The sequence below is a fragment of the Pithys albifrons genome, chromosome 14 (genome assembly GCF_047495875.1).
Source record: "Pithys albifrons albifrons isolate INPA30051 chromosome 14, PitAlb_v1, whole genome shotgun sequence".
Classification (NCBI taxonomy): Eukaryota; Metazoa; Chordata; class Aves; order Passeriformes; family Thamnophilidae; genus Pithys; species Pithys albifrons.
In genome coordinates, this window is record NC_092471.1 from 18,779,645 (window position 1) to 18,807,643 (window position 27,999).

Consider the following 27,999-nt stretch of genomic DNA (forward strand, 5'->3'; position numbering starts at 1 on the left):
ATCGCCCCGAGCAGCCTCCCCAGGAATGCGGCAGCGCCAGGACTCCTCTCCCCGCTGCCTCCGCTCAGACAGCGACTTGGGAAAGCCAAAGGGAACTTTTTGATCGGCCCCCGTGAAAACTGACTCCTGCGTTGCGCAGCCAATCACAAGAGGAACGAGGACATTCCTGGAGCCGGGCACGGGGAGCCTGAGCCTCCATCCGCTGCTCTGCCTCTCCTTTATCTCTCCCCACGGCCTGTTTCGGGGTTGTCCCTTGGCTCTCTGCTAAAACGAGCTCCCTCTGTTTTCCAGCCACCACGACACAGTCACCTCCATACTCTGCCCTAATTCCACTCTGAATAATCCGGTTCTGCCTGTCCAGTCCCTTTGCGTTTTCAATGGGCTCCAACTCTGCTCACTGTTGTTCTCCCTGTCCTATTGTGTCCTGCACTTGGGCCCCTTTGGAGCACTGGTGGGACACTCCTCTTCAGCAAAACAACCCCATTTTCTCCCCCTCAGAGTTTCCAGGCAGCTGTGGGGTTTTCCCAAATCCCAGCTGACATGTGTGTCCTCCAAGATACATTTGAGCCACTGGTTTGTACGTGTTGTTAGTCCTAATGGCCTGCTGGAACGTGGGGCAGCCTTGGCTTGGGACAGAGCAGCTTCTCCGAGCATATAAAAGGGAATTTAGGGCTGGTGACAGCCTTGGGAAGCTGAGGAAGGACTTGGCATCCTTTGGTGGGGTGAGCCAGACAGAGGGAGTGAAGGAAGAATGACTTCCATAGGAAAAGTGAGCATAGCTTTGGGCCAGCTGGGGCTGCCAGGCCTGTTGGGGTGACAGGGTGGAATTGGAACCACAACCAACTCCCAGTTCCCAGGGATAATGAACAGGGAAGAAAACGGGAAGAACACTGGGGAGGGAATGACCCAGATAAAGCAAAACTGCAAATAATATAAACCAGATGGAAACAAAACGACAGAAAATGCAGTTAGAGCATTTCATCTTTGAAAGGCTCATTCTCTAGAGAGGTCTGCAGGGCAGGAGCTGCAGAGCCGAGCCCGGTGCAGGCAGAGGAGCTCTGGGACATGGATCCTGCCCCGCTGTGTGGGAGACACGGAAACGAGAGCGGCACCACGAGCTGATCCACCCACAGCCCTGGGGGACGGAGGATGCAGATCCTTCCCGTGCTCCGTGCGCTCCCGCAGGAAGAAGTGGGCTCGGCTCCCTGTGGGGAGGATGGAGGTTCCAGTGAGTGCCCAGCTGTGCCACAGCACCGCCTGCACCCCCAGCATACCCCCCAGCTCTGCCCAGCAGGGCCCGAGGGCAGCGCTGGGGGGGAGGCACAACCAGAGGCTGGGAAATCAGAGCCGGTCCCCAGGGCGCTGCCCCTTCCCAAAGCTCTGGAGACCACGGTCTCAGTTTCCACACCAGCATTGAGAGGATGTGAACAGTCTTTACAAAACTCCAGCTTTGGGACAGAGCAGTCCAGTGAAATCAGCACAAGAATCTGAAGATTTATGGACATGTCACTTCTCTAAGGTCCTGTTTCCCCTCCAAGAGCTACTTGTGCAGCAGTATTTGTGCAAGCACTGGGTGCTATGACTGTGACCATCATGACAGTCAGCTGATGAAGAGGTGGAAAATATGTTTGGAGGCTCTCGCAGCTTGTGGTCCTGGGAGGGAGCCTCCAGATCATGTGTCTTTGGGGACACAGTTCCCGAGGGAATGGTGTTCAAATCGTCCACTGTAAATTTGCTTCCAGACTTAAAACACTAAAACACTACAAAAAAAAAAATCTTTTCCAGGAAATTTCATTACCAGGCTGCTTTAATCTCACACAAGTTTTGTAAGAACAGGCCAAACGAGAGGAGAAACAGGAAAAAGCTCAAAACCTTGTGGTCAATTAATAGAGTACTTTGAAATGTGTTCTTGAGCTGGACATGTTGTAAATCTGGGATTAGAAGCAGCGTGTCACTGTCTGCCTCTTCCAGAGAAGGAGGTTGGAACCTTTGTTCCATTTTGCTATTAAAAGCATATGTTGGTGAGTAATGTAAAAGTATCCATCACAACAGTCCTGCAAATCCAAGCAGGAGGATATCTATCAGCTTCTAGGTGGCCACGGGAGTCTCAGCCCAGGAAAAAGGCCAGAGGACTTAAACAAGATCATGAAGAATATTCTGTATGAGCAAAGACCTTCCTAGCTGAAAACACAACTCGTGGCTTGTTCCAAGGTTGCCTGAAACAATTAAAGTCCTTCTGGGACACCCAACGCTGTGCCAGTGCTGAGGAGCTCCAGAGGGATCCCCTGAAGTGAGTCAGTTGGAGCCACATAAAGCTGGAGGCTGAGCTTTAGGCTGGATAAATGTAAGGCAGAGGGAAGAATGTAAACTGAGCTTAGAGGCTGCTGAGCTTGGCTGTGGGATGTGAAAAGGGGAGTCAGGACCACGGGCACGGAGCAGCGTGAGGAGCTGGGAGAGCTGCTTCCCATGTGCTGGAGGGGTGGCTGCTGGTGCTGACACAGGAGAGGACGTGTGTGGGGGCAGGATGGGGAGAGCAGTGGTGCAGGAAATGTTGAACTGCTGCTTTTGGCAGCTGTGAGGGCTTCTGGCTGCTTAAATCAAATGTGAAAGCAGTTTTAGGCTGCATGTTGGAAGCAGAGCAGTGGGTTCATTTCTAGTTCCTCTGCAACTGGGTTCAGTCTGAATTTCTGATGCACCAGCCAAGGCCTCTTTGTGCTTCTGCCCAAGGCTTGTTCCACTGGGTGCAGAAATCTCTGCCCAGAGAGAAGGGCTTTGGGTAAAAATAAAACCCCAGCACATTCTCCAAAAGCTTCAAATCTATTCTCAAGTTCCTTATAACTTTTAGCCTATAATTGTGAAAGAATTCAAGTGAGATATAGAACCAACCCCAGAGGTTTTCCAGCCTGATCCTTCTCTGATTTTCTAAATTGTCAGAACAGTCTTTTCACTGAGTGAAACCATGCAGAAGGATTCACACTCTTTGACACTGTATAACCCTGGGCATGTAGAATAACAATTGTTTTTAAAGGAGGCTTTCATTGTTTGTGCACAATGGACTTATATTTAGCTAAGAAACCCATGTTTTAAATTCAAATTCTCTTGGAAAAACAATAGCTTAAGTTAGAGGGAGAATGTTTGCAAAACTGAGAGTGACTTTGGGAACACTTGGATGGTTCTGGAGATTTCACAAACCACTCCTTGGGTTGCTCATGCAACGATTTGTGCCTTTGAATGTTGTACATAAATTGTGTTATTTCCACACCAGATATTTTACAGATTTATTTATTGGTCTGTGTTGCTTTTGGCTCTGCTTTTATAAGATTTTCTATTTATATTGTTTTTGGCCCTCCTACACATCTTCAGAGATGAAGCTTCCCAAAAATAAAACTATTTGCCATTACCACAGTGCTTGTCCCAGGGGGATGTCAGGTTGCTGTTAAAACTGGCTGTAGTGATTCCTCACACATTGTACAAAAGGAGTGAGAGATGAGCAGAGCCAGAACGACCTTGCAAAGATCCCAGAACATTGGAAAGAGGTTGCCCTTCCTGCCAAAAAGGATCTTCCCACCAAAAGTCCCTCTGTGACAGCTGCATTTGCCTCTAGTACATCTTTTGTACAGTATGTCGATGTCAGGGGGGCTTGGATGGAGAAACACGGCTCATTTTGGAGCAGAAATGGTGAATGTGACCCTGGGGAAAGGCCTCTTGCCTTGGCAGATGCTGAGATAAAACTCCTGAACCCATCCCAACAGCAGCACTCTGATCCTTGCAGCTCTGGCTGACCCTCTCTGTTGCAAACTCAGGACCCAAAAGGTCAATTCTCACCCTGCACTCAGCAAAAACTATTCTTTAACTACCTTTTTGCTCCCAGGGACTAAACACCCTCAAAGGTGGGAGAGGCAAAAGAGGAGGAGAGAAGAAAGGAGCAGAAAGGGATGTGACATGCTTGAGGAACCAGAGTTTGTGTGCCTGGGGTTTCACCTTGCACAGAGCCCGGCTGTGTGCCAAGTGGATTAAAAGTGCATCTGTGTGTGCTCCAGCAGTAACCTCAGAAGGTGTTTTGGGGACAAGACCACTGGTTTAGCCCCATAATTATACCCAGCACCAAGTTGTTCTGACTCTGAGGCCAAAGGGGGAGGAAACGTGCCCAGATGCTGCTGTTCCAGCTGTGATGAATCACATTGGGTTCTGTCTGGGGGTGTGAGAGAGAGCATTTAAATGCACAGTTCAGTCTGGTTAAACACTGCTCAGACTCCACTGTTTCTGGGTTTCCTGCCCCTGATTTTGGTGCAGTGCCATTGGTGGCAGCCCTGTGAGGAGCACATGTCCTTTTTCACTTCCAGGATGTTTTGTGAGGGTGGGTTTGGGGTTGTTGAACCCCCTCCCTAGGGAGGCTGCAGTGGGTGACGTGGAGAGCTCAGGGTGCACCAGAGAACATCACTGCAGGCAGTGACTCAGAGAGGATGGAAACGTCCTGGCCTTGGAAAAATTCTGTGCTTTGGGAACTGAAGCAGCCTCCCTTCCCTGCAGATATTCCCACGGGGTCAGGGCTGGAGGTGGGAAATGGTGCTGTCATGCTGGGGGGGTGACAGGGAGCTCCAGCCAGGGCTGGGGGGTGGCACTGGTGCTGTCATGCTGGGGGGGTGGGGGGACAGGGAGCTCCAGCCAGGGCTGAGGGTGGCACTGGTGCTGTCATGCTGGGGGGGTGGGTGACAGGGAGCTCCAGCAAGGGCTGGGGGGTGGCACTGGTGCTGTCATGCTGGGTGGGTGACAGGGAGCTCCAGCCAGGGCTAGGGGGTGGCACTGGTGCTGTCATGCTGGGGGGGTGGGTGACAGGGAGCTCCAGCCAGGGCTGGGGGGTGGCACTGGTGCTGTCATGCTGGGGGGGTGACAGGGAGCTCCAGCCAGGGCTGGGGGGTGGCACTGGTGCTGTCATGCTGGGGCGGGGGGGGTGACAGGGAGCTCCAGCCAGGGCTGGGGGTGGCACTGGTGCTGTCATGCTGGGGGGGGTGACAGGGAGCTCCAGCCAGGGCTGGGGGGTGGCACTGGTGCTGTCATGCTGGGGGGGTGACAGGGAGCTCCAGCCAGGGCTGGGGGGTGGCACTGGTGCTGTCATGCTGGGGGAGTGACAGGGAGCTCCAGCCAGGGCTGGGGGGTGGCACTGGTGCTGTCATGCTGGGGGGGTGACAGGGAGCTCCAGCCACCTTTGGACACCCTCAGCTCGTGGGTAACATGGAACAGGAACCAGGCTCCTTCGAGCTTGGACACAGCCTGGAGACCTGAACCAGCCAGAGGACAAACATCCCCACCCAGCCCAGGCTGCCCAAGGGAGGATTCCTCTGAGCAGCATTTGCCTTTGGGGTGTACTGAGGGCAGAGTTGTGTGGTGGCTCAGGAGCATTTTCCACTCCTTTTCCCTGGGTTTACACTGGACAGTTTCCATTTTCAGCAGTTGTGCTGGGGCAGGACACTCAGTGTGGGACAGCAAAGTGTCACTGGGGCAACACTGTCCCATTCCCACCAAATCCCATTTGTGGGTGCTCCCAAACCCTGGGAAGAGCCCTGGGAGTGGCAGTTCCATCGTGCTCCAGGGTGGCCCCATCCCCCAGCTCCCCATGGCCATCCTCCAGTTCCACCAGTGACACCTGCACTGCCCATCCCAGTGGGGCTCCAGCCTCCACTCTGGGCCAAGGAAACATCCCACTGGGGCCTCCAGGCTCCTGCCTGAGCCCAGGGAATCAGGGAATCACAGAATAGCCCGAGCTGGAAGGAACCCACAGGGACTGTAGAACCACAGAGTTAAGGCTTGTTAAGGCTTGGAAGGACCTTAAAGCTCATCCTGTCATGGGCAGGGACGCCTCCCACTGTCCCAGGCAGCTCCAAGCCCTGTCCAGCCTGGCCTTGGACACTTCCAGGGATGGGGCAGCCACAGCTTCTCTGGGCACCCTGTGCCAGGGCCTGCCCACCCTCACAGCCAAGAATTCCTTCCCAATATCCAACCTAAATCTCCCCTCTTTCAGTTCACACTCATTCCCCCTTGTCCTGTGGCTCCTGTTCCTGAGGAACTTCCCTCCCCTTGTGGGAATCCAGGCTGGCACAGCCCCCTCCAGAGTCCTGGAGTGAAGGGGGTCCTGCAGTGATGGAAGGGCATGGAGGGGAAGGTGTGAGGGCACTGAGGGCACTTGGTGTGTCCAGCTGGAGAAGAGGAGGCTAAGGGGAGACCTCATTGCAGGTACAACTTCCCGGGCAGGGGCAGAGGAGGGGCAGGCACTGATCTCTGCTCTGTGGGACCAGGGACAGCACCCAGGGAATGGCTGGAGCTGTGCCAGGGCAGGGACAGCACCCAGGGAATGGCTGGAGCTGTGCCAGGGCAGGGACAGCACCCAGGGAATGGCTGGAGCTGTGTCAGGGCAGACACAGCACCCCGGGAATGGCTGGAGCTGTGCCAGGCCAGGGACAGCACCCAGGGAATGGCTGGAGCTGTGTCAGGGCAGGGACAGCACCCAGGGAATGGCTGGAGCTGTGCCAGGGCAGGGTCGGGTTGGATCTCAGGCAAAGGTTCTTCCCCCAGAGGGTGGTGGGCACTGACCAGGCTCCCCAGGGCAGTGGGCACAGCCCCGAGGCTCCCAGAGCTCCAGGAGGGTTTGGATGATGCTCTGGGGCACAGAGTGTGACTCCTGGGCATGGTCCTGTGTAGGGCTGAGGGTTGGGCTCGCTGATCCTGGTGTGTCCCTCTCAGCTTGGGAGGTTCTGGGCTCTCCTGGGATGCTGGGGCTCTCCTACATCCAGGGTCTGTCCCACATCCCAGGGCCCTTGGAGCGAGGGGGTCCCGCAGGGTCCCATACCCGGGGCTGCCCCTCATCCTGCTCAGTGCCCTATTCCAGGCTCCCCAAATCCCGTCACTGCCCCATTCCGGGCTCTCTCCCATATCCTGGTGTCTCTCCCAAATCACAGCATTGTCCCCCATCCCGAGCTGTCTCCCATCCTGGTCTCTCCCATATCCTGCTCTCTCTCCCATATCCCTCTCTCTATCCCATATCCTGCTTTCTCTCCCAAATCTGTCTCTCCCATATCCCTCTCTCCCCCATATCCCTCTCTCTACCCCATATCCCTCTTTCTCTCCCATATCCCTCTTTCTCTCCCATATCCCTCTCTCCCCCATATCCCTCTTTCTCTCCCATATCCCTCTTTCTCTCCCATATCCCTCTCTCTCCCCCATATCCCTCTCTCTATCCCATATCCCTCTCTCTATCCCATATCCCTCTCTCTATCCCATATCCCTCTCTCTCCCCCATATCCCTCTCTCTCTCCCATATCCCTCTCTCTCCCCCATATCCCTCTCTCTATCCCATATCCCTCTCTCTATCCCATATCCCTCTCTCTCCCCCCCATATCCCTCTCTCTCCCCCATATCCCTCTCTCTCTCCCATATCCCTCTCTCTCTCCCATATCCCTCTCTCTCCCCCATATCCCTCTCTCTCCCCCATATCCCTCTCTCTCTCCCATATCCCTCTCTCTATCCGATATCCCTCTCTCTCTCCCATATCCCGGTGTCTCTCCCATCCCCATCCCCGCCGTAGGACCGTTCGTGCCCCGGAACGCACTTTCCGCGGCGCAGGGAGGGCGGTGCCGCGCAGGGCCCGGTGAGAGGGTGCGCAGCTGGCGCTGTCAGTCGCGGCCCAAGATGGCGGCGGCCGCGCGCGGATGGAGGCGCTGGTGACGGTGCGGAGACTCGCCGCGGTCTGTACCATGGTGAGTGCCCGGGGCCGCTCCCGGCGGGGCTCGGGGCCCGGCAGTCTGTCCCCGGGGGGCTCGGGGCCCGGCAGCCGTTCCCAGAGGGGTTCGGGGCCCGGCAGTGTTTCCCGCGGGGGCTCGGAGCCGGGCAGCCGCTCCCGGCGGGGCTTGGAGCCTGGGGCCACCCGCGGTGGGGTTCGGGGCCCGGCAGCCGCTCCCGGGGGGCCCGGCAGTGTCTCCCGGCGGGGCTCGGGGCCTGGGGCCACCCGCGGTGGGGCTCGGGGCCCGGCAGTCTCTCCTGAAGGGGGGCTCGGGGCCCGGCAGTCTCTCCCGAGGGGCGGTCTCGGGGCCCGGCAGTGTCTCCCGGCGGGTCTCGGGGCCCGGCAGTGTCTCCCGGCGGGTCTCGGGGCCCGGCAGTGTCTCCCGGGGGGTCTCGGGGCCCGGCAGTGTCTCCCGGGGGGTCTCGGGGCCCGGCAGTGTCTCCCGGGGGGTCTCGGGGCCCGGCAGTGTCTCCCGGGGGGTCTCGGGGCCCGGCAGTGTCTCCCGGGGGGTCTCGGGGCCCGGCAGTGTCTCCCGGCGGGTCTCGGGGCCCGGCAGTGTCTCCCGGCGGGTCTCGGGGCCCGGCATCCGCTCCCGGCGGGGGGTCGGGGCCCGGCATCCGCTCCCGGCGGGGCTCGGGGCCTGGGGCCACCCGCGGTGGGGTTCGGGGCCCGGCAGTCTCTCCCTGGGGGTTCGGGGCCCGGCAGTCTCTCCCTGGGGGTTCGGGGCTCGGCAGTCTGTCCCGGGGGGGGTCTCGGGGCCCGGCAGTCTCTCCCTGGGGGTTCGGGGCTCGGCAGTCTGTCCCGGGGGCGCTCTGAGATCAGCACAAGGGGTTACATACATCGCTCGGGGAGGTCCCGCCGGCCCCGAGGAGAGTGAGGGAGTGTGGGGGCTGTGATGAGCGTGAGAGGGGTGTGTAGAAGGTCTGAAGGTGTATGTGGGGTCTGAGGGGTGTCTGAGGGTTGGGAAAGAGGTCTGGTGGGTGCGGGAGGTGTCTGATGGGTGTGAGGAGTGTGAGGGGGGTCTGAGGGGTGTAAGGGGTGTGAAAGGTGTCTGAGTGGGGTGTGAAGGGTGTGGGGGGTGTGAGGGCGGTGAGGGGTCCCCGTGGCCGGAGCGGGGTGGCTATGCCGGGGCAGGATTTGGGATAATCGGCCCCGAATCTTGGTGGGAAAGGTGTGCAGGGTGTGGGTGGGCCCGGAGCGCCGCGGGGATGGGTGGGCAGCGCTCCCGGTGGGGGCGTGTGAGCTGCCCCCGTCCCGCAGCGGGGCTGGGGCAGGCGGTGCTTCCCCTCGGGCAGAAGGGACACTCCGGGGCCCGAAGCGCTCCCGGTGGGCTGTGTGTGAGCTGCCCCCGTCCCGCAGGGGAGAGAGAGGAGCTGCGGGGCCCGAAGCGCTCCCGGTGGGCTGTGTGTGAGCTCCCCCCGTCCCGCAGAGGGGAGAAGGGACACTCCGGGCTCGGAGCGCTCCCGGTGGGCTGTGGGTGAGCTGCCCCCGTCCCGCAGGGGGGAGAAGGGACACTCCGGGCTCGGAGCGCTCCCGGTGGGCCGTGTGTGAGCTGCCCCCGTCCCGCAGGGGAGAGAGAGGAACTGCGGGGCCCGAAGCGCTCCCGGTGGGCTGTGGGTGAGCTGCCCCCGTCCCACAGGGGGGAGAAGGGACACTCCGGGCTCGGAGCGCTCCCGGTGGGCCGTGTGTGAGCTCCCCCCGTCCCGCAGAGGGGAGAAGGGACACTCCGGGCTCGGAGCGCTCCCGGTGGGCTGTGGGTGAGCTGCCCCCGTCCCGCAGGGGGGAGAAGGGACACTCCGGGCTCGGAGCGCTCCCGGTGGGCTGTGTGTGAGCTGCCCCCGTCCCGCAGGGGGGAGAAGGGACACTCCGGGCTCGGAGCGCTCCCGGTGGGCTGTGTGTGAGCTACCCCCGTCCCCCAGGGGGGGAGAAGGGGCACTCCGGGCTCGGAGAGGTCCCGGTGGGCTGTGTGTGAGCTGCCCCCGTCCCGCAGAGGGGAGAAGGGACACTCCGGGGCCCGGAGCGCTCCCGGCCGGGCCGTGTTGCCGCCGGGTGGGTGTAAAAGGCGGCTGCTCCTTCGGGAGGGTCTGCAGTCCCCCCAGGGCCCGCTCGGGGCGGGCGGTGATTGCCGGGTTGTGCAGAATCCCTAATGAAGCTCCGTGCGGTGTCAGAGCGGCAGTGCCGGGGCTGGCGCGGGCACACGGGCACCAGTGCAGCCTGGCACTGCCACCAGCCAGAGCTCCCCCAGAGGCCCTGCCCTGTGCCAGGGGCTGAATCCCTGAAATCCGGCACAGGGTCGGGCTGGGGGTGCTCGGGCTCAGTAGGATTTTCATAGTGCCGTGTCTGGAGGGCTCCAAGGGCAGGTTTCATGTCCTTTGGCTCGGGAGCAAACTGCAGCCCTGGGAGGGGCTCCTGCACACCAGCTCACTGACTGCCCCTGTGCAAAGGGTGCAGGATTCTCCTGGGTCTTTCCCAGTGACTCCCAGTTTAACTCCAGACCCAGGAGCTGAACACAGGACAAACTGAGTGCAGTTTCCCAGGAACACTCTCACCAAGAGAGGTGAATCTTTCCTTCTCAAAGTTCTGGCAGTGGATACCTGACTGAGAGTTTTGGGGACAAGACTTCCCAGAACTTCACTGACCTCCCTAGATGGGTTTTTTCAACATAATTTGGTTTTTTTAGTTGTCCATCCTGGATACAGGTGAGATTGAGGCCTTGAGAGGTGCCTGAGTCCTGACTGTGCTGTGGAATTCTACACCCCAGAGGGACTGACCCAATCCAGAGAATATTTTGGATGCATTCCTGAGATCAGCTGACTGGCCCTCAGGTTAAGAGGGCACATGGGAGCCAGTGCATCTCCCAGGGATTGTGCAGCCAAACCTGAGCACATTCCAGTGGGATTTGGTTTTGGAGGCTCTGGCTGCACAAACCCAGCTTTGGATTCATTTCTGCTGCTGTGCTTGCCTTGGTTTTGGTTGGGCTGAGAGGTGGGAGCTGAGCAGGTGTTTGTGGCCTCCCAGAGTCCCTCCTGAGATACTCTGGGTGTTTCCTCCAGGAGCCTTTCCAGCGTTGGGGGAAGCAGGTTCTGCTGGCTTTGTTTGGAGTGGAGAAGTTGCTGTTTCCCAGCAGAAATCATGCTGAGCAGTGCAGCCAGTGCTGAATAATTGTAGGAAACTGGCTCCCACATTTCCTGTGGAGCTGTGGCATCAAACGCTGGGGGATTTTCAGCACCAGTGTTGTAGGTGGGTGTGGAGCTTGGCTAAACTCAGTGTCAGTATTATCATTTTTGTTTCAGTTGGCCCAAGAAAATTAAGGTCTGGGTGGTGTGTTTTAAAACCGAGTCAGTTTATTTGCATCTATTTCAATGAATGCCAGTAGGTAAAAGTACTGTTTGCTTTGTCATAAAGTGAATATGAAAAACCTGAGCCTTCTTCATAAAATCACTTAAATATGTGAATAAAGTTCCTTTGGGAAACTGCTTTTCTCAGGATTATGACAATATGTAGTGATTGTACAGTACTTTACATATTTTTTTTAGGAAAATATGCAGTTTTTACCAACACTTCCAGTCGTCACCTGTGCTTCAGGCTGGGACAGTGAAACACAGGCTTGTGACAGTGTCAGACCCCTCAGCATCCCAGGACCTGCCTTTGCACCTCAGACACTCCAGTCCTCTCCAGGATCTCTTTCAAAATTAAGTCAGTGCCTGAACTCATTAGGAGAGAGTAATGAGGTTTAGGTTTAATCATATCCCCCACCCTGCCATAACTGCAGGTTTCAGAGTGGATCAGCTGCCCTGTGCCTGGGGATTGTTGCATTTCCTTTCCCCTGATTTCATAAGGTCCCTGTGGCAGCCACGGCCTTGCAGGGATGGGGAGCTGAGGCAAACCCGTGTCCCCGTGCTGTGATTCACTGTTGGGAGGCTGTGACACCACATGGCCAAACACATCGTGGCCAGGAGCCACCAGCAGGGCTCTGCTCCCTGCCCTGCCCCTTCCCTCACTTTGTCCCAGCCTTTTCCCAGGGGCTTCTCTGCAGCCACTGCAACAGCAAGTGGGAGGGGAGACAGAGAGCACTGCTGAGGCATTTTGTTCTGTGGGGAAAATGTGTGGTGCTGAAAGGTGGAGTCTGTGCAGTCCTGTGTGATGGGAAGGTTTGAATCCTGCCTTGGCTGAGCAGAGAGAGCAAGGAGGGCTGAATTCCCAAGGTCTGGCTGCATCCCCTAACCCAGAGTGTGTCTTCTGTGCTCTGGGACAGTTCTGGAAATGAGTTTTTGAGTCAGAACTTGGGGCTGTTTGTTGCACTGACAGAACTGCCACTTTTTGTTGGAGAATTGAACCAGAACACGAGACTGGAGCAAAGTGTGAGACCCAGATCTGGCCTTTTCCTCTCTGCCAGCTTGGGGAAAGTCAGCAGTGAGCTGTTAGCAGAAATATTGTTTCTTGGAAGGCAATTAGAGCCACCTGCCCTGGATCCATGTGTAATTGTTTGTTAAACCAGTAAGACATGCCTGAAGAGCTCCAATCCAGTGTACAAATTGGTGGTGCTTTACACACTGCTCTGAATCAGAACAGTGTGGGCATAATTACGGACCTCAGTGCTGGAGAGGAGCTGAGTGCATCCTTTGTAAGGGCCACATTTCCATTTGCCACCTGAATAACTGGCAGGGCTGAGCCCCAGAGGGCTGTCACTGCTGTGTGATGTCACCTCACCTCACCTGGGGCCACAGAACTTTGGTTTGGCTTTATCAGACAAACAGCCTTTACAGCATTTACGTTTATCACTGAGGAAGGGGAAAGGAGGGAGGATAAAAGCAGAGCTGGCTCAGCAGATTTCTGCTTCCAGCAGAGCTCTGCTGCTTGGGAAGCTGAAGGAAACAAAGACTCATCCTTGCACTTGAAACCCATCTTGAGAATAACCCACTTTGGTTGAGGGGAAGGCACATGTGGACCCTTGTGTGGTGGGTCAGGTGTGCAGAGTTTCCCACGTGTTGTTTGTGCTCTGGTGGTGTGAGGGGTGTTTGTTGTTGCTGCCCCAGGTTTGGGACTTGCAGCAGTTTGGAGTGGAAGCAAAGCAGCCAGTGGTAAACCTTCCATGGGCAGTTCCCTTGGAATGAGCTTTGGGATTTTGCAGGAGCCCCAAACTACCACATGGATGAGGGTTTTCTGCTGTTCTGGTGTTTGGTGTTAGCCTGGATTGTCTGTAAACCTCTACAGTTCCATGGCTTCACTGAGCTCTGAAATGTGTTGTGCCCTGGGGAGCTGAGGAAATTGGGCAGTACCTGGGCCACTCATGGAAACTAAACATGGATTGTACCAGAGGACTGATGGGGTGTTACAATTTAAGCATGGAGTGAGTCCCTGGGGAAAGATGGTGAAAGGACAACAGAGTGTTCAAGAGGTGCTCTGTGTTACTGAATCTTTCTTATTTCATGCTTTAATCAGGATCTAGAGCAAATACCTTGAATAAATTGACTTAACCTGTGCTTACATGCAGTAGTGTCTTGTTGCTAAGAAAAAAGGGAGTAGCTTTCAGTGCTTCCTGCAACAAATGCCAGTTTGGGAGATTCCTGGACCTGTGGCCAAAATAAAGGGCAGCACTGAAGATCTTTTGGATTTGTTTTTGTGTTGTACTTTATATTTTCAGCTCCTTTTCTAGTGAAAACTGAAAGGGGGCTTATAAGACAGAGATAAACTTTGTTGTGATAGGACAAAGGAGAGTGGTTTTAAACTAAACAAGGGTTGATTTAGGCTACATTTAAAGAAGGAATTCCTGGCTGGGAGGGTGGGCAGGTGCCCAGAGAAGCTGTGGCTGCCCCATCCCTGGGAGTGTCCCAGACCAGGTTGGACAGGGCTTGGAGCAACCTGGGCTGGTGGGAGGTGTCCCTGCCCATGGCAGGGGGTGGCACTGGGTGAGCTTTGAGGTTCTTCCAACCCAAACCATTCCCTGATTTATCCACTTAACCTCTCCTGAGCTGTGAACATCCAGATCCATCGATGTGTGAATTTACTGCCTGTGAAACTTGTGTAATGTCTGAAGTTACAACATATTCATAAATTCCTGGTGTTTGGCTTTGCCTTCCCTCAGCATCCACTTCCCCCCTTTTTCCAGCATTGTTCCTCCACTGTTGGATGTGTGAGGGTCATGGTAAGACCTCATTGCCAGCTCCCAGAAGAACAATGCTGGAAAACACTGGGTTTGGACAGCTGGGGATCTGTTTGTGTTTGTTCTTTCAGAGACCTGAAAAGCTGCAGAATATCTGAGAGCTGCAGCAGCAAGACCCGACTATTGTGTGTGTCACTGGGTCAGTGAGAGAAGCCCCATGTCAGGAGGGATGTGGCAGGGCTGCTCTCAGGGAGATGACCTGGGAGCTCTGGAAATCTGGGATGCAGTGAGGAGAAGCCCCACGTCAGGAGGGATGTGGCAGGGCTGCTCTCAGGGGGTGATCTGGGAGCTCTGGAAATCTGGGATGCAGTGAGAGAAGCCCCTTGTCAGGAGGGATGTGGCAGGGCTGCTCTCAGGGGGTGATCTGGGAGCTCTGGAAATCTGGGATGCAGTGAGAGAAGCCCCATGTCAGGAGGGATGTGGCAGGGCTGCTCTCAGGGGGATGACCTGGGAGCTCTGGAAATCTGGGATGCAGTGAGAGAAGCCCCATGTCAGGAGGGATGTGGCAGGGCTGCTCTCAGGGGGATGACCTGGGAGCTCTGGAAATCTGGGATGCAGTGAGAGAAGCCCCATGTCAGGAGGGATGTGGCAGGGCTGCTGTGAGAGGGATGACCTGGGAACTCTGGAAATCTGGGATGCAGTGAGAGAAGCCCCATGTCAGGAGGGGTGTGGCAGGGCTGCTCTCAGAGGGATGATCTGGGAGCTCTGGAAATCTGGGATGCAGTGAGAGAAGCCCCTTGTCAGGAGGGATGTGGCAGGGCTGCTCTCAGAGGGATGATCTGGGAGCTCTGGAAATCTGGGATGCAGTGAGGAGAAGCCCCATGTCAGGAGGGATGTGGCAGGGCTGCTCTCAGGGGGTGATCTGGGAGCTCTGGAAATCTGGGATGCAGTGAGGAGAAGCCCCACGTCAGGAGGGATGTGGCAGGGCTGCTCTCAGGGGGTGATCTGGGAGCTCTGGAAATCTGGGATGCAGTGAGAGAAGCCCCATGTCAGGAGGGATGTGGCAGGGCTGCTCTCAGGGGGATGACCTGGGAGCTCTGGAAATCTGGGATGCAGTGAGAGAAGCCCCATGTCAGGAGGGATGTGGCAGGGCTGCTGTGAGAGGGATGACCTGGGAGCTCTGGAAATCTGGGATGCAGTGAGAGAAGCCCCATGTCAGGAGGGATGTGGCAGGGCTGCTCTCAGGGGGATGACCTGGGAGCTCTGGAAATCTGGGATGCAGTGAGAGAAGCCCCATGTCAGGAGGGATGTGGCAGGGCTGCTGTGAGAGGGATGACCTGGGAACTCTGGAAATCTGGGATGCAGTGAGAGAAGCCCCATGTCAGGAGGGGTGTGGCAGGGCTGCTCTCAGAGGGATGATCTGGGAGCTCTGGAAATCTGGGATGCAGTGAGAGAAGCCCCTTGTCAGGAGGGATGTGGCAGGGCTGCTCTCAGAGGGATGATCTGGGAGCTCTGGAAATCTGGGATGCAGTGAGGAGGGGACATGAGTTGCTTCCCCAGAGGAGACTCAGCAGCAGTTCCTGTCCCTGCTGCCTTTTCTCCAGCATCCTTTTCTCTGGAGCCCAGCTTTGCTGTCTGATTTAAGAGCACGAGGTGAGGGGGTTGCACAAGTGCCTGAGGCTCTGCCTCTGAGCTGTGGCTCCTGTGGCCCCTGCAGGACCAGCTGCTCCGTGAATAAAGGTGTGTGTGGCACAGCTTTCATTTGTGTCAGACAGCTCCAATTAAGGCTTCACAGGAACAAACTGATTTTGAAATACAGCCCTTTCTGGTTTCCCTGTGGTCTCCATGGCACTGCAGCAGCCAGAGTGCTCTGTGAGCTCCTCTCCCTGTTGGACATGGGAGGCTTTCCTGGCGTTGTGCAGATCCCGTGGCGCTTGGAGGAGTTTTGTCTTGTCTGTGACAGTTCCACCTGCTCCTCTCCAGGTTATCGGTGTGCTCAGCCTGCCTGTGCAGGCAAAGTGCTGGAGTCCAGAGCTCCATGGAATTTGTTCTGCCTGCAGGGACGGCCCTCCTGGACACATGGAAAGGGATTGTTGCAATCGCTGAGCGGTGACTGAGCTCACAACTCCTGTTGTCTGACCTCGGGGCTGCACAGCCCGGGAGTTCTAAAGATGGGGAAGCAGCATCTGCTGTGTTTAGACAATCATGACAGTGTGTTCTGTAAACTTTGAGCAATACAACCCCAGTCTGCTCCACTTCCACTCCCCCACAGGGCGACTTTGATAGTCCTGGAGCTGGAACAATGATCGGGGTTTGCAGCAAAGCAAGTGCAGGCAGACTGTGAGCTGCTTCCTCTCCTGCACATTCTTTCCTGAAAGGTTTTAACTGGCTCTGCCTTGGCGTGCTTGTTCTTTTTTTCCCTTTTTTTGTTGGTTTATACACTCCTCAGCCATGCAGTGTGTTTAAGCAGCTCCTCTGATGCTGAGGCTGCACATCCTGAAAGCTGCTGCCCAGCTGTTGTTAGTATGACCCTGCTCTAATTTGTTAAAAGAGTCAAGTGAGTAATTAGAGACCTCATCAGGTGTGATGTGGACACCAAAATCTCTTAGGTATTTTTCCTTTTTCTCCCTTTCTTTAAGGGAAATGTCTCTCGCAGGCGGGTGCTCAGTGGGAAGAAGCTGTTCCAGTCCAGAAGCCAAGTTAGGGTGGTGTTGAGTCCAAGCTAATCTATCATGAGGGATTTTTATTTCTACACCAATGATGCTACACAGCTCCAGTCAAAGGTTACAGATACCCAGAGTTATGGTGCTTTTATTATTCTGTTTGAACTGAGTATTAACTGCAAGGAGAGAAGCATAACTGTAAAATCATGCAATGTGGGAATTAACATCCTGCACTGAGCTAAAAAAATAGTAGTTTAGCCTTGAAGAAAGGCTGAATCTTTAGATTTCCATGGGCTGTAAGGAGAGGACTTTAAATTAACCAATCCTCTGCAGCTTTTAAAAGGGATCTGCTGATGGGATTAGGCTTGTGTGTGGTTTAGGTGAGACTGAAGCAGCTGAAGTTTGTAGGCAAGCAGAGGAAACTACAGTTTAAACATTGCACAATGTGTAGGTATTAATTTTTCTGGAACTTTGGGGGAGACATCCAGATTTTAAGAGTTCTGGAAATCTCTCATTGTCTTCAAATGAACCGTAAATGGAGCATCTGAAGTGCTTGAGTGCCCCAAAGTGAGCTCAGCAAACACTTATTTTGACTTCCTGTACACTTTGTCAGGACCAGCAGTACTGAGAAAAGATCAGACTGGAAATTTGTAGCTGTGTTTTGTGCAAAGATGAGAAGGACTTCCTTTTCTTATATTTAAGCAACTGCTTTATCCCTGTTAGCATTTAAAAAAACTCATACAGCATTGCTTGACATGCTTAGATGTGTCTAAATTTCCATGTCCTTCAGTGAAACCAAAGGAACCATCAGTAGTTTGTCTCATTATGTTGAGCCAGTCATGAATGGTTAGGGAAGAGTTATAAATCCTGCTGTTACATGGATTTTCCTGCATGATTTCAAAACCACTGTATAACTGGAGTCCCCAGAGCTGGAGCTCAGCCCTGGTCTCCTCTGCTGCCCCTTCCCCAATCCCAGGGCTGTTACAGAGCCCTGGTCTCCTCTGCTGCCCTTTCCCAAATCCCAGGGCTGTTACAGAGTCCTGGTCTCCTCTGGTGCCCCTTCCCCAATCCCAGGGCTGTTACAGAGCCCTGGTCTCCTCTGCTGCCCCTTCCCCAATCCCAGGGCTGTTACAGAGCCCTGGTCTCCTCTGCTGCCCTTTCCCAAATCCCAGGGCTGTTACAGAGCCCTGGTCTCCTCTGCTGCCCCTTCCCAAATCCCAGGGCTGTTACAGAGTCCTGGTCTCCTCTGCTGCCCCTTCCCCAATCCCAGGGCTGTTACAGAGCCCTGGTCTCCTCTGCTGCCCTTTCCCAAATCCCAGGGCTGTTACAGAGTCCTGGTCTCCTCTGGTGCCCCTTCCCCAATCCCAGGGCTGTTACAGAGCCCTGGTCTCCTCTGCTGCCCTTTCCCAAATCCCAGGGCTGTTACAGAGCCCTGGTCTCCTCTGCTGCCCCTTCCCAAATCCCAGGGCTGTTACAGAGCCCTGGTCTCCTCTGCTGCCCTTTCCCAAATCCCAGGGCTGGTACAGAGCCCTGGTCTCCTCTGCTGCCCCTTCCCCAGTCCCAGGGCTGTTACAGAGCCCTGGTCTCCTCTGCTGCCCCTTCCCCAGTCCCAGGGCTGTTACAGAGCCCTGGTCTCCTCTGCTGCCCTTTCCCAAATCCCAGGGCTGTTACAGAGCCCTGGTCTCCTCTGCTGCCCCTTCCCCAGTCCCAGGGCTGGTACAGAGCCCTGGTCTCCTCTGCTGCCCCTTCCCCAATCCCAGGGCTGTTACAGAGGCCGCAGTGGGATCTCCCACTCGTGGCTCTTTCCCATTTTGGAGCTCTGAGCTCCCTGTTTGCTCAAGCAGCAGCACAGCATTGACCTGATTATTTTGACAAGAGCTCTGAACAAGGGCTGGGGTGCTGACCCAATGCTGGGCTGATTTGGATCCTTTCTCTGACTGGAGCTGCAGCAGCAGCAGCTGCTTCGTGCCCCGAGGGCGCCTCGCCCCCTGCTCAGCGCTGTGGAACCACCCCCGGGGCTGCAGAGGGGCCTCAGAGCAGCCCAAAGCAGCTGCCTCGGCCGTGAGTGGGAACTCCTTGTCATGATAGTCCAGTCGTTGTTGTGACTGGTCAGGATTTCACTCAAACAGTCAAATTCAGAACACCAGGAAGGGGGAAAGTTGTAGCTTGAAGCAAGAACCAGTGACTGAGGAGACTTATGCTTATTTTACTTATGCTTATTAATTGATGTTATTAATTGATAATGTTATTAATTGATATACCTATCATAGAATTTGCTTAGTAGTTATTATAAAATTCACTGTAGAACATACAGCAAAACTCACAAGGCACAGACCTGTCCTTGAAGGTGCCACACCAAGAGGCCCCAGAGCCTGTTGGACTAATTAAAACAGCCGGGATACCCCAGGAAACGAGGATAAACCAGGAAACATGTCAAAAGAACAAGATAAGGAGAGAAATTCACCAATTAGACCAGTTGCAGGTGCCAACAAGGCCGGTTTGGGGCAGTTTTGAGCAAAAGGTAAAAAGTTCACAGGAGGAAGACCATCAACTTCATCCCCAAAGCCCAGCAGAGACCCTGCCCCGAATTCCCAGGAGGGAAAACGCAGGCACAGGAAGGAGTGGCAGGGGCAGAGAAAAGGGAAATGAGTTCTTGAAACTCATTATAATAACCCTGCCCTCTCTAAGAAAATAATGTTTATGCATGAGAAATAATAAATATGTAGAACTTGCATATAAAGCAGTTGTTAACTCGACCAGGGGTGCATGTTCTTGGAGGAGCTTCCCCCCTGCACCCAGGCCTGGGATAAACGTCCCTCTCTAAAACCTCACTGGATGTGGAGTCTTCTTTCCACAAAACACCAGGAGGATGCTGGAAATGTGGATTTCTCAGCTGGCAGCAGCTCATCTGTTAATCACTCTGTGTTCATCTGTAGCTTCACAGGAACTCTTTAGCTCTGAGTTGTTAATATTATTATGTTTTATTATGACATAATTATCTATTTTATTTTTATATATAATATTTTTGCTATTATTTTATATTCATGTTTTATTATATGTTATTGTTAAAATTTCTGCCATGGAGCTAATTCCTGAAGGGAAGTTCTGGCCAGGTGGGGGTTGGTCTCTTCTCCCAGGCACTCAGCAATAGGACAAGGGGGCACGATGGGCTCAAGCTCTGCCAGGGGAAATTGAAGTTGGAGAGCAGAAAAAAATTCTTTGCAGAGAGAGTGCTCAGGGATTGGAATGGGCTGCCCAGAGAGGGGGTGGATTCCCCATCCCTGGAGGTTTTTCAACTGAGCTTGGCCGTGGCACTGAGTGCCATGATCTGGTAAAGGGACTGGAGTTGGACCAAGGGTTGGACTTGATGATCTCAGAGGGCTTTTCCAACCCAGTCCATTCTATGATGATAATTATGTAGTGTGTAAAAAGCTGATCACTCTTCTTCATCCTCCTACAATTCCTGTCAGATAAGTGAGTACAATCTAAAAGCCTTTTCCCTGTAAGAGTAATTACAAATCCAACAAGTTTAAGGTCATAAAACTATTGAAGCCCCTGGAAATCACTGATACATTTCCAGTTCCTGAAATCAATTCAAGCTAGACCAGGCACAATCCCCATTTTCTTGTCAGGAATAGTCACAAACTCTTTGCAGAGCTTAAAGGAGCCCACAGTGCCTGAGGATCTTTCTCTCTGCCCCTCTGTGGGGCTCAGGGAGTTACCAGAGTCATCTGGCTGAGAAACACAAACCTGCTGCTGTTTCATCCAGTTCCACGGTGTATTGATCTGGAAATAAATCTTTGAGACATCTTTATGAGCAAAACTCCCTCACAGCTTACAAGGTGGGAGCCCTGACAGGTGCCTGTTGTGATTTTGGTGAGTTATTCAGTTAAAGTTTCAGGGATACTCTGGGGTCTCTCCATCTGGGATGGCCTGCTTGGACAGCGGCCTCAGGTTGGTCTTTTCACAGCCCTTTTTGCTTTACTGAACTCAACAAAACCTGCCTTGGAGACCTTTTGGGGTTCTTTGGGTAAATACTGGGTTTGCTCAGTCCTGTTTTCTGTCTCTCATACATATCTAATCATAGAAGAGAATTCCAGAATCACTGGGGTTGGAAAACACCTCCAAGGTCATGGAGTCCAACCTTTGATCCCCACTTGCCAGTCACTTCTCACATTCCTTGATGTTCATGTGATGATGTCCCTCACTGGATTGGTGTGAAAAATGGAGAAACACATGAATATTAACAATTCCCTGTGCTTTTGTTTGATACCTCAACATTTGATACACTGGAATTTTTAAGGGTCTTCTTTGTCTTTTCAGATGGAAATGAGTGAGCACAAATGTTCTGGATAGATCCTTTTTCAATTAGCTAATATACATAAAAAAAATTACTGCAGCTCTGGCAGGAGGTACTTTTTTGGTGGTTTTGGGGCCGCCTTAACCATTTTTAGCTGTATATATTCTGAACTGATAAGAGGGGGGTGGTTCAGGTTTCATTTTTCTGCCTGAGAATGCCAGAACAGAACAGGGGAGCTCTTGAGCAGCGTGTCCAACCTCTGAGACAACACTCTCAGTCACAGGAACTGGTAGAAAATAAAAATCCTGATTACAAGTGGCTGAAGCTTCCGTTGTCACCTCCCCCAGCAGTGTGACTGTGTTACATTCTCATCTCCCAGTCTGATGCTGTCAGTAAATAAATCAGTGTTACATGTGCTTGAGCCAGGGGCAGGTTTTCCTCCCTAGGGAATTAGATGTCGAGTCTATAAATCTGTGTTTCATTTCTGCTCACAGAGCTTGGTACAGGGAGCTTCATCCTCCTGAGCTGGAGCAGCAGAGCAATTCCTTGGGCCTCCTGGAAGGCTCCAGGATATTACCCCACTGTTTCTTTGCCTTGCACTAGCAATGAGAAGCCACTTCTATTCTGCATTAAGCTTTATATTTATATTTTAGTCTACACGGTTTGCTTGGCTTTTCTGTGCCAAACTCACTCAGTTGGGACATTCTACTGATGTTGCTGGTCATTTTTTGTTGCTCCCACAGTATCTGTCGTAGTTCAGCCAAACAGCATCAATTTTGTTATGTTTTTAGATGTGCAAAGAACCATAAGATGCAGAAGTTTGTCAGTGGCACCCAGAAGTGATGCCTTTCTCTTGACCCCCCAAATAATAACTACAGATTTTCAGACTTGCCACTTTGGTTGGATTTTATTTCTAGATCATAATGTGACTTTTATGTTTCTACAGTTATGAAGTGTGGGTTGTTTCTTGTGAGCAAATACTCCTGTGATCTGAGGCAGATGGAAACATCTTTTAGCCTGGGTGGGAAGGTGTGTATGAAACCCCTCAGTCAGAAAACAAGCTGCTCTTTAGGCTTCATTATGGCAAGAGATGGTTCCTGCTGCCCTGGATTCCATCTCCAGCTGGTTAATTTGCTAATTGCAGCCCGAGTTGCAAAGATCCCTGGTGATGAGTGGCTGCTCTTTGGCTGCAGTTCTGCCCCTGACTCACCAACAGGACGAGTTTCCAGCAGGAAGTGCAGCCAAGGCCAAGCTGTGCCATTGCCATGAAGGAGTTTCCCCACCCCACGTCCTTGTTGTTCAGTGCCGCTCTCCTGGACATTGACCCTCCTGAGGGACCATCTGCACTTCTGCAGTGTAGTTGTTTGGCCATGGAATGCCAGGAATGTCCCTTTCCTGGAGCCTCTTCCGTGTGTTTTGTATTTAATTTGCAAGTTTGCATCTTCAGGACTATTCATGACTAGTTGGTGATTTTTTGATTCCTCCCACAATTGTTTTGAGGCCTGTTTTGCTTTGGTTTCTTTAATGATTTGGGTGGGCTGATTTAAAATATTCTCTGTCAAGACACTTCAGAATCATCACAGAATCATGGAATGGTTTGTGTTGGGAGGGACCCCAAAGCCCTCCCAGTTCCACCCCTGCTGTGGGCAGGGACACCTTCACTAGACCAGACTGCCCCAGCCTGGCCTTGGACTCTTTCAGGGGTGGGGCATTTACAGCTTCAGGTGTAATTAACACATTAATTAGCATTGAATTGATTAAGGAACCTTATTTTTTGTATCTGCCCTGCAGTTGACTCACCCGAGTTGATGAACTCTGGGCAGTGGATACAAGGAAACACTTGGGGAAAGCCCTGATGGGTTGGTTGGGTTGGTGCATGTGGGGTACAAGGTGGTGGCTCAGTTGAATTGCAACACTGCTTTATGCTGGGTTATTAAATTACTTACTGCAGAGATTTGTCTGATGCCCTTATTTCTTTGCTCAGTATTTATTCCATGTGTTGCTCTCCAGAGTGGAGTGTTTGGGCTGTCTGGTTTCACTGGTTCTGTGGGGTGTGGTACCTCCTTTAACTGGCTGTTTTCCAGTGTTCTTTGATATAAATTTGGAGATCACAAAGGAGGCAGAAAAACTGTTCAGAGAAACTTAAACTGAACTCCCCAACCCTGCAGGATTTGCACATGTCCCTTCCCTATCTCCAAACACACAGAATGTGACCTCAGTGCCCTTTTCCAGACTGAGAGTTCTTCAAAACCAGCATCACCTCTGGTGAATTTAATGGAATTTTGGTTATAATTTCCTGTTACACCATTACCCAAGGTCAGTGTGGATCAAACCAGTGTAAAGGAAGAGCTGGAGTAGCCCCTGGAGAGCCCCATATCAGCAGCTCTCCCTTGCTGATGGTTATCTCTGTAACCACAGAATCACAGAATGGATTGGGTTGGAAAAGACCTCCGAGATCATCAAGTCCAACCCTTGGTCCAGCTCCAGTCCCTTTACCAGATCATGGCACTCAGTGCCACGGCCAAGCTCAGCTGAAAAACCTCCAGGGATGGGGAATCCACCCCCTCTCTGGGCAGCCCATTCCAATGCCTGAGCACTCTCTCTGCAAAGAATTTCTTCCTGCTCTCCAACTTCAATTTCCCCTGGCAGAGCTTGAGCCCATCGTGCCCCCTTGTCCTGTTGCTGAGTGCCTGGGAGAAGAGACCAACCCCCACCTGGCCAGAACTTCCCTTCAGGCAGTTCCAGACAGTGCTGAGGTCACCTCTGAGCCTCCTCTTCTCCAGGCTGAACACCCCCAGCTCCCTCAGCCTCTCCCCACAGCACTTGTGCTCCAGTCCCTTCTCCAGCCTCATTGCTCTTCTCAGTTGGGTTGGAAGAGACCTCTGAGATCATCAAATCCAACCCTTGATCCAACCCCACTGTGATCACCAGCCCAGGGCACAGAGTGGGGTTGGATCAAGACATGTTGGATTCTCTGTCCCTGGAGGTGTTTCAGAGGACACTCAGTGCCACATCCAGTCCCTTCTCCAGCCTCGTTGCTCTTCTCTGGCCCTGCTCCAGCCCCTCAATCTCTTTCCTGACCTGAGGGGCCCAGAACTGAACACAACACTCCAGGTGTGGCCTCCCCAGTGCTGAGTCCAGGGGAAGGGTCACTGCCCTGGGCCTGCTGCCACCCCATTGCTGAGCCAGGCCAGGATGCCATTGGCCTTCTTGCCCACCTGGGCACACTCTGCTGGCTCATCTTCAGCCTCCTGTCAATCCAACCCCCAGGTCCCTCTGCCTGGCTGCTCTCCAGCCACTCTGTGCCCACCCTGTGCTGCTGCAGGGGATTGCTGTGGCCAAAGTGCAGGATCCAGGTTTGGTTTGGGGTTTTTTGGGAGGACACAGTGGGGGGAAAAAATCACTCCTTGGGAGCAGGGAGTGGATTCAGGGAAACAAATGAGAGGAGCTGCTCCAGCTGGCACTGATGCCTCAAAAAATTGGGTGTAATTGCTGCTTGTGCAGAGCTTTGGTTGTAAATCTGTCAGCACCCAGTGAGGCCTTTGTGGGGTTTATAGTCCCAGTTTTGGGCCTGTGTTTCTGTCTGGTTTGGTTTATGTGACTCACTGCAAACCTGGTGGGGGGACATCAGCTACAGTTTGCACCCTCCTGGTGAACCAGGGTGTTCTTGGTTTGTTTCCTGTCTCTTAGTTTTTTAGTCATTTCTCTGTTAAAGACAATCTAGATGGAACTGTCCATCCAGTCTCCACTTGCCTGTGGTTTATGTTAATAGGGACATGATTGAAATATTTGCTCAGCAATTAAAAAGCTTTAGTTGCTTCAGGGAAATAGATGGATTGGGTTTTGCTGGACTGTAATTTTTGGTTTCGTGCTTTTCTGAGGTGTTTCAGGAAGGATTTCTGGTTGCAGAAGGTTATACTTGGTGTGACTTGGATATTTCAAACAGAATTAAGAGTCCACAGTGTTTGGATTCTGCATAAATAACAGCACAGGGCTGATGGAGGGTCAAGAGGAAACATTAAAGAGCAAAGATGGAGGGAATGAGGGAAGGGCCAGATCCCAAGTGGGAGCCTGACATCAGGTGTTGGTGGATTGAAAATGGAAAGAGATGCATAAACCACTCTGTAAAAAACTAAAAAAACATGTTGGTATGGTGTAGTTGTTGCTTTACATGCCAAGTGAACCCATATGGATGTGCAGTGATATCTTTCAGTTGTATCTAAAATAAGTTCTGTCCTCATTGTGTTGCTCCAAACTCAAGGTTGTCTCAAAATGCATCACAAAATTAAGTGTATCAGCCTTAAATCAAGTGAGGCCAAAGCACTTTTAGGTGATCTGTGTTTGTGTCTGATAAAATTCGTGTTTCTGTTCTTTTGGGGCTCTAATTGTGCTTCTCTTGTCCACAAATAAGGTAGATAATGGCAGTATTTCTGATGTGGTGTCAATGAAGGCAAGATTTTTGTCAAGAATTCTTTATATGAGGTGCAAATAATAAAGAGCCACATCAGCCCTTTGTGCCATTCACATCAACAGGTGTTTTTATCCCATGGTTTCTGTTCTTTAGTTTTACAAGTTCTCTGTGTCTTACAAGTTTCTTGGCTAAATTGGTGTTTCTGGGTCACTGTGACTCACCTGATGTTTTAATAAGTAAAAACAATTTCTTGTGTTAATTTTCAAATAAATTCAGGAGCAGAAAACCCTTTGTTGCATCAGGTAACTAATTCTGGCTCCTGGAGCTGAGTTTCAGAATGAAACCTCGGTACCTTTATAACAAATAAAGCATCACAGTGATTTTCTTTCGAAGAACACAGCAAACCTGAGGTGCTAATTCTCACCTTGTTTTTACAGCAGTGCTCTGAAATCTCTTGGGATTGTTTAGGACGTTTTTATTCTCTCTAACATAAACATGTTTTTTTGTAGGGCGCCAATGCCTCTGCTTTGGAGAAAGAGATTGGTCCTGAGCAGTTCCCTGTGAATGAGCATTATTTTGGCTTGGTCAATGTAAGTGAACTTTTCTGTGGTTGCAAAACTGTTTTTTAATTCATGCCTTAATTTGAATTTAACAGGATTGTCTGTGAGGTCTTTATTGATGGGCAGTTCTCACTTGGGGTGGGATTCTGCACAGACACCTCATCCTGCAATGTGGGGCTCCGCCTGGTTATGAACAAGATAGAAATTTCACCTGAAATACAGAGTGTTTATTAAAAAGCCTTTGAGAGAAACCTTCCCACTCTGGTACATTTGCAATGACACTGTTCTAATGCAGAGTGTGAGTTAATGAAGAGTGCACGTTGTTCACCTGCTCTTCTGGGGAAGAGGGGTTGGGTTTTACCCTGAAGCTGCAGGTGTGGGGACAGCTGAATATGGGAATGTGTCACTTTGCTAAAAGCACATCCATGGTGGGAGCAGCAGGAGCATTTCCAGGGCAGGAATGGCAGGGACTTGGCCAGGAATTCCTTTTTGATTTTCCCCCAGCCTTGGGTCACTGTGAATCCCCCAAGAGGCTGTACTTTGTCTCAGTCAGTGTGTGGGTCTGATCAGATCCTGGCAAGTGGGATCTGTTGGGCAGCAGGGCTTGTCTGCCTGATTAGCTGTGGAGAGCATGGATGTTGATCTTTTGGGCCTGTGACATCTTTCCCCAGGGAAGGAAGGGAGTCAGTTCATGCAGAGAGTGGTTCTGTGGCTCCTGTTTAGGATGGGGAAGTGCAGGTTTGGCACAACAGAAACAGGATATTTGTGTTTGCTGCTCCTCGGGGTGTGTTGTGCTGAGAGCTGAAAGATGCTCAGTCTCTTCACACACCAAATAAGGCCGTAGCTCCGAAGTGATATTAATTGCTGCTCATTAGAAACCCATTAATTGCCGTGTGGGTGGGTTTGTGCCAGGCTGTGTTTGCAGACACCCAGCAGAGCTCAGCTCCTTACGGACGGCGTTAATGGCCATTCCAAAGCTGCTGAGGTTTGCACAGGATGAGAAAAATGGGAGGCATCTCCATTGTAACATAAATAGCAGAGTGTTGAATAGTGTGAGGAGGAAAAATAGCGGCCTAAAAATAACCAGAGTTGTTATAACCACGTCCATTCTGTGTTTTGAAGGACAGAATGTGACTAACACTGTTGTGCTTCGTTTCTTGCAGCCGGTTTCTTTCGGGTGACGATTTTCATGCCATTGTTCTGCAGAGCTTTTGCCTGAGTTATTTCCAGTCCTTTCACGATTTGGAGCATTTTAAAGGCTTTCATGGCTTCAACATCAATGCTCTTGGACATGTGGTTGCACTGCAGATAGAGTCAGGTGTGGGACTCGTGGCCAATGGAGGCTGCAAAATTTGGGTTTAATCGTTCTTTTCTTTTTGGGTCAGTGAGCTGAGCCAGCCTGGCTGCAGTGAAACTGTGCTAAAGCCTCTGCAGAGGAGGTGGCAGAGGGGGCCAGCCTGCTGAAATAGTGTGTAATGTAGTGCAGGAGGGAGGGAACAATGTTTGCATTCCAGAATTTCATCTCAGTTCTCATTTTAAGAACCTTCTATGTTAAAATAAGCTTTCTAACTTTACACTGGACAAGTTCTTAGGAAGTTAGGTAATGCTGACTCTAAAAACAGGCAGTTTTAAGCAACCCCCCATGATTTGGCATCTATTTAAAGTATTTATTTGTACCAGAGGGACCAAAAAGCTTTTAAAATCTTTGTGTTTGCTCCTTTCTTTTTTCCTCATGTGTTTTATTTAACATTAGCCTTTATGCACAGTTGGTGTAAGTGATCTGTGCATGCAGGTCCAGGTTTGGAGCAACTGCCTTGAAAATCTGGGTTGGGGGCTCTGTTAAAGACAAATGGTTGGAGCCCTCTTCTTTTTCAGGCAGATTTTCTAGCAAAGTTCAGGTCATGGTTGGAAAGATCTGGTTGCTGTGTAGTTCTAAACACCAACTGGTTGTAGTTTCAGTGTGATGCTGCCACATAACAGTGGCCCTTTGTGGAGAACTCTGATACAGAGAGGGGCAGATCAATAACTGAGACATTCAGAGGTTTCCCAAGGCCCTGAGTTGCTCACAGTTGCAAGGGTTTTGTTCTAACATGGAAAAAGACAGATTTGCTGGAATGAAATGCATCACTTGGTCTTGTAAAGTACTTGGCATGTTGTGAAATACCTGAAATGCTCAAGGAATAAAAGT

General features: G+C 52.4%; 1 protein-coding gene across 2 annotated transcripts in view; it reads left to right on the forward strand.

Moving 5' to 3' along the window:
* Positions 1-7,660: 7,660 nt before the first annotated feature.
* The window catches only part of LOC139678345 (ubiquitin carboxyl-terminal hydrolase 12-like), a 38,549-nt gene continuing 18,210 nt past the window's right edge, over positions 7,661-27,999 (forward strand). The window contains exons 1-2 of one of the 2 annotated variants that reach the window (XM_071569097.1): positions 7,661-7,751; positions 25,761-25,841. In XM_071569097.1, the coding sequence (XP_071425198.1) occupies positions 7,704-7,751; positions 25,761-25,841 (129 nt within the window). In that variant the 5' untranslated portion in view covers positions 7,661-7,703. The remainder of the gene's footprint in view (positions 7,752-25,760; positions 25,842-27,999) is intronic. The other variant, XM_071569098.1, reaches the window with a different exon arrangement.